This window comes from Dunckerocampus dactyliophorus, chromosome 3 (genome assembly GCF_027744805.1).
Source record: "Dunckerocampus dactyliophorus isolate RoL2022-P2 chromosome 3, RoL_Ddac_1.1, whole genome shotgun sequence".
In the NCBI taxonomy this organism is placed as follows: domain Eukaryota; kingdom Metazoa; phylum Chordata; class Actinopteri; order Syngnathiformes; family Syngnathidae; genus Dunckerocampus; species Dunckerocampus dactyliophorus.
Window position 1 is genome coordinate 30,390,196 of NC_072821.1, and position 16,453 is coordinate 30,406,648.

The 16,453-nt window shown below is 38.3% G+C and overlaps 1 protein-coding gene across 3 annotated transcripts in view; it reads left to right on the top strand.

Annotated features, from left to right (window-relative positions):
* The first annotated feature begins 9 nt into the window (after nt 1-9).
* The window catches only part of cars1 (cysteinyl-tRNA synthetase 1), a 38,114-nt gene continuing 21,670 nt past the window's right edge, over nt 10-16,453 (top strand). Inside the window, exons 1-13 of one of the 3 annotated variants that reach the window (XM_054769998.1) lie at nt 10-108; nt 1,764-1,991; nt 4,515-4,606; nt 5,008-5,096; nt 5,182-5,278; nt 5,647-5,745; nt 5,872-6,021; nt 6,211-6,351; nt 8,574-8,662; nt 8,748-8,869; nt 9,913-10,025; nt 10,742-10,870; nt 10,981-11,110. In XM_054769998.1, coding sequence (XP_054625973.1) covers nt 87-108; nt 1,764-1,991; nt 4,515-4,606; nt 5,008-5,096; nt 5,182-5,278; nt 5,647-5,745; nt 5,872-6,021; nt 6,211-6,351; nt 8,574-8,662; nt 8,748-8,869; nt 9,913-10,025; nt 10,742-10,870; nt 10,981-11,110 — 1,501 coding nt within the window. In that variant the 5' untranslated portion in view covers nt 10-86. Of the gene's footprint in view, nt 109-1,763; nt 1,992-2,089; nt 2,111-4,514; nt 4,607-5,007; nt 5,097-5,181; nt 5,279-5,646; nt 5,746-5,871; nt 6,022-6,210; nt 6,352-8,573; nt 8,663-8,747; nt 8,870-9,912; nt 10,026-10,741; nt 10,871-10,980; nt 11,111-16,453 lie in introns of those variants that run through there. The other 2 variants (XM_054770001.1, XM_054769999.1) reach the window with 2 other exon arrangements.

A 16,453-nucleotide genomic window follows, 5' to 3' on the forward strand; every position in this document is an offset into this window, starting at 1 on the left:
GTTCCTAGCATGAGTATTTAGAGCCCGGTCTCGCCTTCCGGACACGTTATTGTTGCATCAGCGTCCAACAACCCGGAGCCGTGGCAATGTCGAACTCAGGAGAACAAGGTACTTTTAATACTTTGTTTCACTTTACCCGTTTCTGAAACTATGACTTAAGCTGTCACTGCAATGAAGGTAACGTTACATAGCTAGGTTTTATTGAAACGTGTGGCATGATAGCTACCTGTCACTGACACACCAACCCCATTTAAAAAACCGACGATTTGGTACCTGCTGTTTAAAAAATAAAACTAAATTAATCACAGATGTGTGTTATTATTATAATTTCTTATCGTGATTTATTATAGTTGAAGGAAATGGAAACTTTACTCTCAATCTGCTTTTTTGACAAGCTAAAACAACATCGGCTATGATGACGAATGTGCTTTAACCAATCGGCAATTAACATACAAATAACACAAAAAGCTTCCAAACAAGGTTGTTATCAGTGTATAACATTTAAAGATCGCTGCTAAAGTTGGTTTGAATTTCTTAAGGATTGATTAATTGGCATGTTTTCTGCAGCAAATACTGTTTAAAATATGGGAATACAGCTGTTTGCCTTGCTCATCAACAACAATGTAATTAAGCAGGATACGACACACCACAACTTGACTAAAATGTAATCAGATTTTCTCCATGAAGGATGGGTGGGGGGCTTTGCTTCTGTTTCATTATGACTTGGTTTCATTTTCATTCTTGGTCAGTGATGGAAACAGTAAACGGATGGGTTTCATTTTTAGTGTGCATGGTTGAAAAAAGTTGACCCAAACTGTGAGTGATGCTTCCTTTACAAGAAGAACCCATGCTATTTCTCTGCTTGCTTTCACTTGTTTGTGTCTGTTTCATTTCACATGTATTGTTTTTTATTATGTTTCATTGTTGCATGACATGTATGTTTTGGCCTCAGTTTGTCTGCAGACATGGGGGTTGACAGGGTTGTCCAAAGTGCGCTACCCACGGTTGTTTGTTTTATTACCAAATTCGTAATATTATTAGGAAAAATCGTGTCATTTCAGTAGGTGAGAGTTTAAATAATTTTTTTGTTTATAAAGGCAGTATTATGAGAAACAAATGAAACAAAATAAAGTTGGAATTTTTGGAAAATTAGGTTGGTGGGAAAAAGTTATTATATTATGGCAATAAAGTCAAAATATTATGGGAATTAAGCACTTATATTACGAAAGAAAATTTACAAAGATTTCTTGAGAAGAAAGTCGAAATATTTTGAAAATGTAAAAAAATCTAGCAAAAATTGTTTTCACTTTTTTTCTTGAAATAAATATATATATAATTTCTTTGTACATTTACATGTGTTGCTTTTCAAAATATTCAAGTGGCCATTGCAGCCTTTCATTTTTCACTATGTGGCCATCAGTGGAAAAGTTTGGACATAGCCACGTGATAATATTGTGATGCTCATATAAACTGCTGATAGACTACTTCCAAATCCTTATCCTGCTTCTTATTTGACTGGAAGGCGCCTTACATTGTTGCATCCTGTGGCATGAATGACATTTTTAAATATGCTCTTCAATGAGAAGAAAATTGCACTCATTTCTCTTTTCATCAGAGTTGAAAAATGGTACACTGCCTCGTTGAATGTGATGAGGTTTCTGTCAATGTGGCTGTCCAGAGGAACCATATAGTGCTGTTTTCTTATTTTTCAGGCTACTGCAGCCTAATCTTATCTGCAACTATTTGCTTTCTTGTGTTTGCAGCCTTTGAGTATGGCTTCTTGCTACAAATAAACGAGGAAGCCGCACTTGAAGCGGCACTGAATGACTACCTAACCACTCGCAGTTACCTGGCTGGTTTCAGCCCTTCACAGGCTGACCAGAAAGCCTTTAAGCTCCTCCACAGACCCCCAGATCCACAACATGTCCACGCTCTGCGTTGGTACAGACATATAACAGCCCTGCAGCAGGACCTGAGCCCGCAAAGCAGCAGTGAGTAGACAGATGAGGACCCGAGTATGGCTAGTCTGTGAAACCAGCCAGGATGCTGAGGTCCTCTGTGCAGGAAAAGTGGCTAGTCATCCTCACTACAGACGCCAGCATGAACAAAGGCATTGCTTCTTTCACTTTCATTGTTAGTCACATGCATGCTTGCACCTTAAGCCATACCGATGTAGACTTTCTCACCTAAACTTCAAAAATATTTTGACAGATAAGACAGAAGAAATAATATCAGTAAATGAGACCTACTTCTATAAGGTTGCATCACATGTTGTAGTTTGTATTTATTTTTCTGTGGTATTTTCTTTCGCATCTTGTGCTGTGTGCATGCTGTAATGCTCTCATAGGTTGTTTGTGTTTTCATCTAAGCATGGCCTGATGTGTTCTGTCTGGATATGGTGTGAAGCTTTTATTTGCCTTGGATATTGAATCACTCATCATGGATGTTCCAGGAGTTAGAAAAACAAAATACTTTTTATAATACTTGGCGTATCACTAGGAAGCAAATCTACCTGGTGAGCAGATGTGTCCGTTGTCGCTTATGGAGACGACCTTTTCCTTTGTTGTTTTAGAGGGAAGAAGCAACAACAACTTAACAACATTAAAGTAAAGTAATCCCTCGTTTATCGTGGTTAATTGGCTCCAGACCTGACTGTGAGAAATGCATTTCCACGAAGTAGGATTCCTTATTTATAAATGGAATGTTTTCATTAATTAGAGCATTACAAAACACTGTTTAACTGTTTTCTAAATATAGTTAACATTATTAGATCCCTGTAGTCACATTTACACTTATTTTCCATTTTTATCTTTGAAAATGCTTACCAAGGCCAAAAAAACTAAATTTGCTTTAATATGCTTTTTTTTTTTTTCACTATAGCCTGTATTCAAACCCCAAAGCATGATTTATTAATTAATATATTTTTGAAAAACCGTGATAGAGTGAAGTTGCGAAATTCGAAGCGTGAGGTGGCGAGGGATTAGTAATTCAGTATCTAAATATCTATGATTTAATTACCAACCTATTCTATTTTCTATTTTGCTGTCTTGCGTTTACAGGTGTATTTTTTGCGTTTTACCATAAGCTTTATATATAAACTATCAGCATGCTTTAATTACAATTACAATTAAATGTATTCTGTCTAGAATCGGACCTACACTTTTTATGATTTTCAGTTCTTATAATCTATATTTTGTATTAAAATTTTAAATTAAAATGAAATATTTTGATCATTTTAATTTACAGAAATAACGACTGTGGGCATATGCGTCTTTTATCAAATACTTTTTTCTGTTTGCTGTCATTGAAATGGTTTTTGATTCATTGTAGAAGTCCATGTGAGGTTTCTACATGTAGTAGGTGTTTTCGCTTACATAATGTCTTTTGATTGCAACATCCAAAATAGACTTAAAGTTGTTCTCCCATTATTTATTTTTTAAGACTTTTTTGCAGCGTCGTCGCACTCACCCTACACTGCATTGCCCGAGAACGCACACGTGCTTGTGCATGAGTAACCCTCCAGAAAACTCTGTTGTAGACAGGAAAGTGTACAGTAGATCCCCGCTTTTCACGGATGTTATGGTCCGGGACCACCCGCAAATGGCAAAAAATGAGCAATTGAGATGCCCATAAAATATCAAGTTTGTCACTCACAAACAACACAAACCAACAGGATGTAATCAAACCACGTGCCTCCCATACTAATAGTGCAAACAAAAATAGCACAGGTAACGCATGTGGAATACACAATGTAACAGTACCACGTGGACTATGTGAGTATTGAAATGCAGACACACTAACAATACATGAAAAACAATACCATTTTATAATCATGTATAACCGCAAGACATGCTGGGTAACTTATTGTAGAGGAAGTGTGCGCATGGGCTTCCCTGCAGGCTTGAAATGAAACCAACTTCATGATCTGTTGTTCAACAAGGTTTAAAAACATCAGCTAATGTCACACATTTTTCATGACAAAAAACCCAAAAAGCTCAGTATTACCCGTCCACACATTCACAGAAACTGAATTTTTGAACATCTCTCTTCTGGCTGGAGGAATTTTGCATCATGGCCAATGATGCGACACCGACAGATTGCAGTTTTGTGGAAACGCTACAGGATACTTGCAAGGAAGCCATCATCACCTGCAGGACAGACTGTAGGATGTGATGAAGTGTGTTATATCTCCTCCAAACGTGCATACATTGGTTACTTGGTCATTTGGGCCATGAAATTAAAATTATTAACCAACAAAATGGAATACTTTAAAGTCACTGATTCTGTTCCTGGAAGTACTCGGATCATTTTGCATCCTTACCAAGCAGTGCACTTTGTTATTAAGGCCGGCAAAGTGCTGGGACTTCACAGGAACTTTCAGTGTTCTACTTCTATCCATAATGATATCCATATCATAGCAACAATTCTACATCTTTCCCTATCCTTGTCTGTACGAGGTTCGACATAGCTCATTTGCATTTGCCCCGTTTAATGCTTTGACAATTTGTTTTCAGGGAAAGGAAAGAGGGTACAGCCCCAGTGGTCTCCACCAGCTGGGACGGATGTTCCCCAGCTTAGACTCTACAACAGCCTCACCAGAGCAAAGGTATGGAAATGTGATTAGTTGCAGGAATAACATTTTTGCCATCATCAAACTTTTAAATATCGTACATGTTTAAGTAACTATTTAATTTCATAGCTAATTGTCATGCAAATGCATTGAATTGGATATAATCTTTGGATATGGTTGTCAATTTAGGTAAGATAAAGACAGTAATACTTGACCTAGATGTATTAGTGTGTTTTTCTTCCTAGCAGTGGATTCATTTTCATTCTTGGTCACTTAAGTGAAGATGAGAAACTGAGTTTCACTCTCCATCATCTTCATTTGCCACCAAAGTAGCTTGGGCGGGGACCGTCACTGTGTGCAACTGCTACATACCATTCCAGTGACGATATCAACACAGACAATGATATTTTAATGTCCCATCTTCTGAAATATTTCAGGAGCCATTTGTTCCTCAGAATGGGAACAAGGTTACCTGGTACAGCTGTGGGCCGACGGTGTATGATGCCTCCCACATGGGACACGCCAGGTATAGAGATGACTGTAAAAAAGCATTCCAGCTGTCGCATACCTTCATAGTGCAATATGCCTCTAATTGTTGACCTTTTCTCCAGATCATACATCTCCTTTGATATTCTGCGGAGGATTCTCAGGGACTACTTCATGTATGACGTCTTCTACTGCATGAACATCACAGACATAGATGACAAAGTAAGAAGCTAGAGTTTGGTTTGTGATTCAAATGTAATAATAGTTAAGTGTGTGTGTTTGTGTGTGTGTGTATTATATATATGCATAGGTTTGAGACAGGTTTGAAATGTAATCTAAGTATTCGAATGGAATTCTTACAAATTTCAAATCCTCTCCCGAATGTGGCGTGAATTGTGAAACTTTTTTTTAATCCGGCTGACTCTGCTTGATCCGTGCTGATTTGTTGCTACAGCGGTGGTGATAAATGTCGCAACATCCGGAAGAAGGAACACGAAAAGCTGGAGAAATAGGATTTTTTCCTCAGGCGGAATTGTGTCTGTTGTACAGTATACTTACTCCCTAATGAATGCATTTTTTGTTTGTATCAGATTATTAAAAGGGCACGTCAGAATTATCTTCTGGACCAGTACAAAGAGAAGCAACCCAAAGCTTCTGAAATACTGCAGGATGTGCTTACTGCCCAAGTGGTGAGACCTTCCAGTGTTTTTGAAATTAAAAATCCAAGTCATTGCACAACTGAGGAGGTTTGACAGTGGCTTTGCGTCATCTGTATGATTCAAATGGCTTCCCCTGCTTACTTGCAATCCTTACAGCCATTTCGGGCCCGTCTGAACTCCACTACCGACCCAGATAAGAAGCAAATGCTAGAAAGGCTTGATGTCGCCATCACTGCCGCTTTGCAGCCTCTGCAGGCAGCGATGGAGAGCAAAGCAGCAGATGAAGTGGTGGGACCTCTGGCCCAAGTGAGTTATTAACTATATTTATAACCACAAATGTATAGACAGCTTAATTTTAAATATCAGACAATATATTTACCGGTCGGCTATTTTTAGATTTGGACATCGTTAGACTTTTAGACGTTAGTATTTTGATGTGTTCTACATGAAAAGGCATGGAAAAAATAGTTCCAAGCAACTGATTTTTTGCTTTAGGCACTGCTGGATCATTCCAAGGACTTGCTGTCTGACTGGCTGGACAGTCAGTTCGGAAGTGAAGTGACAGACAATTCCATCTTCTCAATTCTGCCTAAATATTGGGAGGGAGAGTACCACAAAGACATGGAGGCCTTGAATGTAAGTAGCAGGGGCAGGTGAAAATGTGAAATGTCGACAAAAATTACAGTAGCTGGTGTTTTTTGTCTTGTTTGTTTTGTTTATTTCCAAATTCTCAATGTACAGATGAATTCTGCTGTTGAATCAATACTCCTATTAAATGATAATCATTCAAATTGTATTTGTATTGAATATGAATAACATTAGAATGAAAGAAAAACAACACAGTCTGCTAGGTCAAGTGGAGGATTATAGATCCCAGGGGTGTCCAAACGTTTTCCAGTGAGGGCCACAAAGTGAAAAATGAAAGGGTACAAGGTTCACTTTGACATTTTATAAAGTAACACATGTAGATATGCTAAGAAGTGAGACATATTTCAAGAAAAAACTGCATCTCAACTTTGTGATATAGGTGAAAAAGCCTACTATGAACTTTGGTCTTTGCTCATTTTTTCCCATTTTTGTCATTTTTTAAAAATTGTATTTAATTATCCAAACATTTCTATTTCTTCTCAAATAGCTTTTGTAATTTTCCTTCTCATATTTGGACTTTATTCCCATAATATTTAAACTTTTTCCTAACCTAATTTTCTAAAAATACAACTTTATTTTGTTTCTCATAAAATTACAACTTAAAAAAAAATGTATTCTTTAATATTTCAACTCTGTCACTAAAATGACATTATTTTTCTTGTAAATTTTGACTTGTTCTTGTAAAATTACAGATGGGTTTTTTTTCTGCTGCGTTTTTTTTTCCTATCTCATCTTTCTTCTTGTAAGTTTTCTTCTCGTCATTATGACTTTATTCCTATATTGTTCCTATACTGTCCTATACTGTTACTTTGTAACTTTAACTGCAACCTAATTTTCCAAAAATGACAACTAAATTTTTTTGGTTTGTTTCTCGTAATATTACGACGTTTCTTGACTATTTCAACTTTATGCTACTAAGATGAAGTTATTTTTCCTCATAATACTACGTTCTTCTCGTAAAATTATTTTCCTCATTAGATTACAACTATTTTTCTTAATATTCTGACTCTATTCTTGTAAAATGACTGCAGATTTTTCTATTTTTGTTGCAAATTGCCACTGGGCCAAACTTTAGACACTTCTGATATATACAGTGAGGGGGAATAAGTATTTGATCCCCTTACCACCTTACAAAGAGTCCAGAACTTTAGTGGTACATTTATTGCAGTAGTGGGCGGTGAATTTCGTACCTGGGCATTCAGTGGGGACGTAGACGACTTAAATACATCATCACCGATACGCCTGACTTACATTTCTGTTAGTAACTCTGAGCATCACCTAACTGCCACCAGCGATCGCTACAGTGCTTTTAATTTGACACTTAGCCAAACGTAACAAGTGTAAATGGAACGGCTCGAGGATAAAGGGTTCAGACAACTCCAAACCTCTACACTACAACATCATCTGGAGCAGTTCAGAATGAATATTTATCTCATAACATGATGAAAACATAAAACTCTTAAATAAAACATCTACTCACCAGAGATATCAATTTTTCCTCCCCCTTCAGCCGTTGTGGGCATCACTTGGCTTGTCCAACAGTTTTGCTCTGATCAACTAATCAGAAGACTGAAAATGTTGCTATTATTGTAGACCAGCTGAGGTGAATCAGCAATCTGATTGATTAAAGAAACAGCCCCATTGCTAATAGTGTTTAAGTGATATGGGCCAGCACTACTGATTCTGAAGGCCTTGTGCAGATTACACAAACACATAGAAGCTGAAATCTAATTGGACAAAAAAAGAAAAAATCTACCATACACATACTGGAAGCAGTGCAGCCAAAAGACAGGCTACAAAATGAAGATAATAGACTGAAAAAATAAATATGATTTACAAATACTAAAATTTAAGTTGTAAATATAGGCCAGTGCTTCTGATAGTGTTTAGGCCAGCAGAGAAGGCCTTGCTGGTGCTATCTGCACACCAATGATATATTGTAACAGACAGCGACGGAATGTCAAAACAATCAAAGAAAAAAAATATAAAAACACATTAAATAAAGGTTATGAATGAATTTGTATTTGATAGAGGGAAACTAGTATTTGATCACCAAGCAAAATGTGACTGGTGGAGAAAGCCTTGTAGGCAAGCAGAGATGTCAAACATTTCTTGTAGTTGGTGTGTTTCATATCTTGCAACTACAGTAACAAAATTAGTTATTAGTTCTTATTTATATACTCTCCTAAAATGATCTTTCTGTTCTCCAGGTTCTTCCTCCTGATGTCCTTACTCGTGTTAGTGAATATGTGCCAGAGATTGTGGACTTTGTGAAGAAGATTGTCTCAAACGGCTACGGGTAAAGAAGGGAATACGATTGTTCGACTTGTACCACAAATACTGAACCTCTAATCTCACTGTAACTTCTAATGGGTTTGTTTCAGATATGAATCAAATGGCTCTGTTTACTTTAACACAGCCAAGTTTGATACAAGTCCACAGCACTCGTATGCCAAACTGGTGCCAGAGGCAGTTGGAGATCAGAAGGCCTTGCAAGAAGGAGAAGGTGCATGATTACATGTTTGGGAATCTGTCGTCTACAATGTTAGAATTTATGTGGTTTTACTGTATATGTATTTGTACAAAAATTTGAGCAGAGAGAAAAAATTTTATGATTTTGTTAAATTTTTTCTTTTTAGTCCAAAACAATTTTTTGTTTTTTATTGTGTACTGAAAAAAATAAATTACGCATTATAATGTATAGTAATTCCTTTGCCACTTCACACTTTGAATTTTGTGGCTTCCCGCTGTCATGGTTTTTCAAAAATATATTCATTAATAAATCATGCTGTTTTGTGGTTCAGTACGACCTATTATGAGCCCAAAAATATGCATATTTCAGCTAATTCTTCATTTGTTTTGGTACAGTTAGGCATTTTCAAGCATAACAATGGCTAAATGAATTACAATACAAATATAAGGCATTCAGAAGACTCGTTCAAAGACGACGTGATGATATGTCGTATTCTACACTGGTCAATAGGTGTCGGTAATGTTACTGTAATGTTTGGTGAGACATACAAGCACCTGACTTGATCGCCGGAACAGCAGGCTTTTATTGCAGCTTTGAATTATTTCACAACAGGAACAATAATCAATAATAAACACGAGCTACTGTTGCGGCTGTAACCCATGCCATGCTAAAATTAAACTCTGTACCCCGACGTCACTTCCATTCGACCCCCCCACTTGGCTCCCGTAGCACGGAACACATTCATAGCAACGCACACGAACAAACGTCTTATTTATGTCTTCAATGGCTTATTTTCCCTTATGTCTACTATGTTGGGTAGTACGACTGTAAAGGTGACTATAGGGGTGTTCTTTCATGTCTAGAGGGCTCTAATAATGTTAAAAACCGTATTTAGAAGGTAAACAGGTTTTCTATGCTCTAACTACGAAAATATCTCATTTACAAATCTGGAATTCTACTTAGCAGAAATTCAATTATCACGGTCGGGTCTGCAACCAATTAACGGTGATAAACGAGGGATTACTGGATAGATATTTTCTTGTATTATTTACTGGTATATTTTTTCTGTTCTTTAGGTGATTTGAGCATTTCTGCTGACAGGTTGAGTGAAAAAAAATCACCTAATGACTTTGCCTTGTGGAAGGCATCAAAGCCTGGAGAGCCTTCGTGGGACTCTCCATGGGGAAAGGTGAGAGTTCAAACTTAAATTAGGTGCAATATTGACATGCTTGAATCCTTTCAAATGTGCAAGGTCGATGGTGGTTGTTTCCTCTAAAAGTCATACAGTCGTCCCTAGCCTTTTGGCTTTTCGAATTTTGCGGCTTCACTCTATCACGGTTTTTCTTAATATCTTAATCAATTATGCTGTTTCATGGTTGGCGATGGCCTATTACAGTATTTTAAAAAATGCATAATTAAGCAATTCTTAAAAATTTGCTAAAATACATAAGGCATTCAGAAGAGGCTTTCAAATACATATTGTTTATGTGCAGTAGTATGACTACATTGGTCACGAGGTGTCAGTTAACATACATTGATGAGACAATAGCCACTGCAGGAAGTAAAGGAATTATACAGTAATACGACTTTCCCAATGCTAATATCTATATTGTGTCTTATTTATGTTTTAAATTACTTATTTTATGTCTTTTATGTCTACTACATTGGGTGACACAAGTGTAACGCTAACTATAGGAGTGTTATTTCATTAGAGGGCTCGAATGTTAAAACCCGTATTTACAAAGTCCTAAACAGACTTTCTATGCTCTAACTATGAAAATATTCAACCCTACTTCACGGAAATTGACTTATCAAAGTGTGGTCTGGATCCCATTAACCTTGATGAACAAGGGATGACTGTAATTGAAAGATTCTACATGCTGATAGTTGGTTTCTTTGCAACAGGGAAGGCCTGGCTGGCATATTGAATGCTCTGCCATGGCTGGCTCCATTTTGGGAGAGTCCATGGACATTCATGGTGGGGGGTTTGATCTCAGATTCCCCCATCATGACAACGAGTTGGCTCAGTCGGAGGTACAAAAGTGCAAACTGTTTTTATCTGTAATATTAAAACTTGAGTAGCACATGTGTGCAGCAGTTCATTGCTGATGAGTACACTCATTTTTTTTTCCCCCACCTCACAGGCTTTCTTCGAGAATGATCACTGGGTCCGCTACTTCCTGCACACCGGTCACCTGACAATTGCAGGATGCAAGATGTCGAAATCTCTGAAGAACTTCATCACCATTAAGGAGGCCTTGGCCAAAAATACAGGTAAGCCTTCTGGCTCTTCTTTTGGCACCTACATTTTACATGGTGTGACAACTACACAATGACATGTATTTCTCCTATTAGTACCACACACTTTTAGCTGAGAAAATTCTTCTTTTTTTTTTCTTCTTGTTGAAAATAACTGAAGTAAATCTAAACGCCAGCAAGCTAATGTATTTACTCGAGAGCCACTCCAGCAAGAAAAATGTATCATAGCTAGTGATTTTAAAAGATTTACTTGGAATAATTTTGGAGTATTAACAGTTACAGATTCATTTTAAGTCCATCTGTGAGGTAACTGTACAATGTGCATTAAATCACTGATTCTTGCAATTAAGCCTCAGTGTTCCATCAAACAGAGAGTAGGAAGCTATGGATGGTTTTATTTTGTCAGGACATGTTTATGATACGAATTGAACTGACTTAAAAAGAGGAGTTTATTATTGTGTCAGCTGATTGCTGACCACGAATAAATATGAATCATAATTTATGAATCATCCCCGAGAGCAGGGGTGTCCAAACTTTTTCCAGCGAGGGCCACATACTGAAAAATGAAAGCATGCAAGAACCGCTTTGATATTGTTTTAAAGCAACATATGTAGATATGTGAAGAAGTGATACTGTATAGTTCAGATTTTAAAAAAACGCATCTCAGTTTTGTGATATCAGTGAAAATGCAAATTATTGGTTTGAAGTTTGCTCTTTGTTTTTTTTCCATTTTCCAAATATTTCAACTGTCTTCCTAAATAATCTCCATACATTTTATTTATGCAATATTATGACTTTGTTTCCATATTTTGACTTTATTTCCATAACATTATAAAAATTTTAAAAACCTAATTTGAAAAGTTACAATTTAATTTTTTTTTGTTTCTTATTCTTATAATATGATTTTTTTTTTTAAATAACTTATTTTTTTCTTTAATATTTCAACTCTTTGCTACTAAAATGACATTATTTTTTATGATAATATTACAAGTTCGTTCTCGTAAGAATACAGTTTTCTCTCTTAATATTTTGACTTTATTCTCGTAAAATTAAAGCTGTTTTTCCATTTCTGTTTTTTCTTTCTGTAAATTTTTCTCATAAATATGACTTTATTCGAACAATATTTTGACTTTATTCTCGTAACATTATAATTTTTTATACAACCTAATTTTCCAAAAATGTATGACTTTAGTCATTGTTTAGTTTGTTTCTGATAATAGTACGGAATATTTTGACTTTAATCTTATAAAATCATTGCAGATTTTTTTTTTTTTTTTTTTTTTACTTGATAATTTATATTTTTAGAATTTCAAACAGCAATAAGAAAAACTGAAACAGCTGAAACAGCAAACACACACCATCACCCTGGAAGCTCAGGGGCTTGACAATGGAGCTGACACTCTGCCAAACAGTGCAGCGAAACGATGAAGGACACATACACGAAAGTATTCATGCTGACTGATTTGGTGTAAGAACGGCAAGAGGCATGTTAGAAGCATTATTTAAATTATGTCTGATGCAGAAGATAGTCTTTCCCTGCTGTTCAATCATCTATTTTATGTCTTCATGCAACACACCATGCACACTCACGCAATTTGAGGAAATAATAACAACATGCTACATTATTGGCTTTAGTCTGCAAAATATTGTGCAGACGTACTGAATGTTTGCCCCAAAAGTGTCATGCCAGAATTGATGTGAACTGCCTCTAGGTCACGTGGTTGCAACCCAGCAATATTTGAGAGTGAGAGGCATTTTGTGTATACATAGAAAATGTTTTAGATCTCCGAGGACAACCTTTTAGTACACTGCACATTCTTGGTATTTTATGAAGTTTCCATCCATCCATTTAGTATGACACTGGTCCTCACTCGGGTCGTTTGGGTATGCTAGAGCCTATCCCAGCTGACTTCGGGGTACACCCTGGACTGGTTGCCAGCCAATCGCAGGGCACATACAGACAGAGAAATTTAGAGTAACTAAGTGACAAAATGTGATGACGTCATATAAATTTAATCATTAAAAATAATCGTCAGAAACTAACTGTCAAAATATGATTGATGACTTGACACATCAGATGACATCATTTGGGAGGGGCGTGGTGAGGGGGTGTGGGGAAAAGGAAGAGGCGTGACTTTGTTATTTACATTAGAATGTGGCTATTATTCTAGAGGAGGGTTGATGGGCGTGGTTAAGGTGGTGAGGGGGTGTGGAAATATATGAGATGTCTTATATAACGAGGAGTGTTTCAGTCAGACTATGAGTGACTGCTGGAGAAAAAAAAAAAAAAAAATGGCGGTGTTCAGGAAAAAGAGTCTGCATCTTGACGGGGGACGTCTGGTGGTTAGTGAGTTTAGAGGTATGGGAGTAGTTCCCTTTGTGGATCTATACAGTTATGAATATATGGAACCAGAGGTTACGCAGCTGAGAATTTATTCTACTGAATTTGAAAAACTGAAGAGCTCCATTCAAGATTTCATCGATTACATGCAGCATGTGCATGATGAAGGGGAAGTAGGACTTACGAGAATGCCGCCAAGTGTAGCGGTGAGAACGGATTCGCTACAGCGTGAAGGGGAGGGATCTTTTTTCGTCGATTGTTCGAGATCACACATCTGGCTGCTGGTGAGATATGGCTCCTCTGATGCTAATAGTGTCAGACCAAGAACTGTTATGGAGAAAGAGCGGCATTTCCCAATTCACCTGGCGTTCAAGGTGGAAGACTTCCCAAAGCTGGGTGATCTCTTGAAAGAAATGAGTTTGTTTTTCACTCAAGATAGTGTGAAGCGGAGGCATGACCTGCTGGAGAAGAGGTTAACCACTCGAGCTGAAGGCGGTGTTGGAAGACAGAGGCTGGCTAGTGTTAAAAGGCGGATAAATCTGAACCCCGTTTTTGACAGAGAACTGGAGGCTGATGGATTGGCCGGGAGAGGCTATGTTTCTGAATTGGAGACTGATTCCGCGTAATCACGCATGCGGGTCTCCGCCTTCTACACAGACCTCCCAGTCCTGCTTCTCTGACCCCTCCCACCAGAACCCTCCTACCAGACCCGCCTCCCACTAGGCCCTCCATCTACAAGACACGCCTCTCAGACCGGCCTACCAGACACACCCACTCGTTTTAAAATATAAATACAGAAGAAGTGGGAATAGAGAAAGTACTTTACTTCATCATGGCTGATTTTTCCTCGGACAACGCTCTGACCTCTCTTGCTGGAAACAACGTCGGCAGCAGCAGCACCAGCTGCAGCAGCTATGAAATCCGGGATGAAGAGCTTCTCAACTGGCTGTCAAACATTTCTCAGACATCTTCAGGACACGCTGAGATGTATAGGCCACTTTTCCACCGCTATCATGAGAATGATTCGACCCTTGTCACGACGTGTGAAGCGCAAGAGTACCAGACCGATCCCTACGCGTGCATGGTGAAGGGGGACATAGCGCTCACCCCTGGTCGGATCACTGGAGGATCCATAGCCAGCTCCGGTTCTCCACCCAAGGTGACTGAGCGAGAGGTGCCAGAAGGCTCACCGATGTATACAGTCGGTTGTTTTTCCCAATCCCTCGACAATGGACAGAGCCATGGCGAGCTACCATGCGGACCTCCATCCTACTGTCCATACTGGGGGGATAATGACAGCGGGGAAGAGGCAGCGCCTGCTCCAGTCTACTCCGTAGGAGCACACAAAGCGGTCCTGACGCCTCCAGACTCGCCCGCGCCTCAGTCTCCGATAGCGGCGAGTGGCGGATTTCTAGACACTGTAAAGGCGTGCGTGGCTAGTGCCGTGCAAGTGGTGGTGCAGGAGCAGATAAAAAAAGACTGTTACGGCTGTGAAGTCGATCACCCTTCTCAACGTCAGCATCCCTGTCTCTATCCTCCAGAACCTGGATATTTCAACACTAACTTTAAACTGTTAACAGAGAATCTGATGACATGGGAATTTCTTCCAGCTCTCAAGTATACACTGGAATTACTTGGGTTAGACATACTGGATGCTAGAGTGGAAGGAGCAGCGGAGGCTTTTCTTTACGATCTGAAGCCTGAAGAAAACATTCTGGAGAAAGTTGCAGAGATCAGGCGCGCCTACATAGAAGACGACACGGATAGGGAAGATCTGCTGCAGCGTTTCCTCGGTTTCTGGAATCCTTGATTCATCAAAATGGGAAATTATTATTTTAAACCACCCCCTAAACCAGTTGACAGTTTTCTTTTAAAACATGCAATTGCTAATCGGATCAATGATGCATCGTTATATCTGGCAAGCGGGGATGTCGATACAAAAGACTTGGAGCGTTTTGAAAGAGTGATGGCCATTGTAAGGGATAAGGGTCCTTTAGACCACTGGGAGAATCTGGTGTATCTCGGGTCAGACTTAAACAGCGATGGTTTTGAAGCAACATTACGGGGCATTATCGGGAATATTTCTGTGTGTAGTCTCAACTCTAGTCTCATGCACGTCTTGTATACCTATGTAGTCGATGTAGCGGTGTGTAAACTGAAGAATGGAGATAAAGTTGATGTTGATCAGTTGCTAAATGTATTACATGCTTTACACGCTTCAATTTTGAAAAAAAAAAATAATTTAATATAAAACATGTATTGTAATCACTAACTGTGTAATCACTAATCATGTGTGGTCATCAATAAAGTCGAAGTCAAAACATTGTCGTATGATCTTTTCTGTTCACTAGTAGACATGGCTTCAAAGAAGACAGAACGCATGCTGAAGAGTATATATTATGATCCTGCAAGAGCTGGATCTTATGGTGGGGTTGAAAGACTTCAAAAGGCTGTCGAAGAGCAGACGGGAAAAAAAGTTAGCGGGGATGAAGTGCGAGACTGGTTGTCAGCTCAGGATGCATATACCTTACACAAAACGGCACGAAAAACTTATGCTAGAAATCGTGTTTTTGTTCCTCGTCCTTTGTATCAATTTCAAGCCGATCTTTGTGATATGAGTGCTCTGTCTAAAGACAATGATCGGTTTAAATTCCTGCTTACAGTAATAGATGTATTTTCCAAGAAAGCTTATGCACGACCACTGAAAAACAAGACAGCCTTTGAAGTTGCAAAGGCTTTTGCTTCAATTTTAGACCAGAGTGGTATTCCGGCTAAAATTCAAACGGATTCAGGGAAAGAATTTTTTAATCGACTCTTTGAAAAACTAATGAAGAAGTACAACATTCAACACTTTGCAACAGGAAGTGAACTGAAAGCATCAGTGGTGGAAAGATTTCACCGTACGTTGAAGGGAAAAATGTGGCGGTACTTCACTGCAAAAAACACTCGTAGGTATATAGACGTAATTCAAGATTTACTCGATAGCTATAACAACAGTTATCATAGTGGAATAAAAA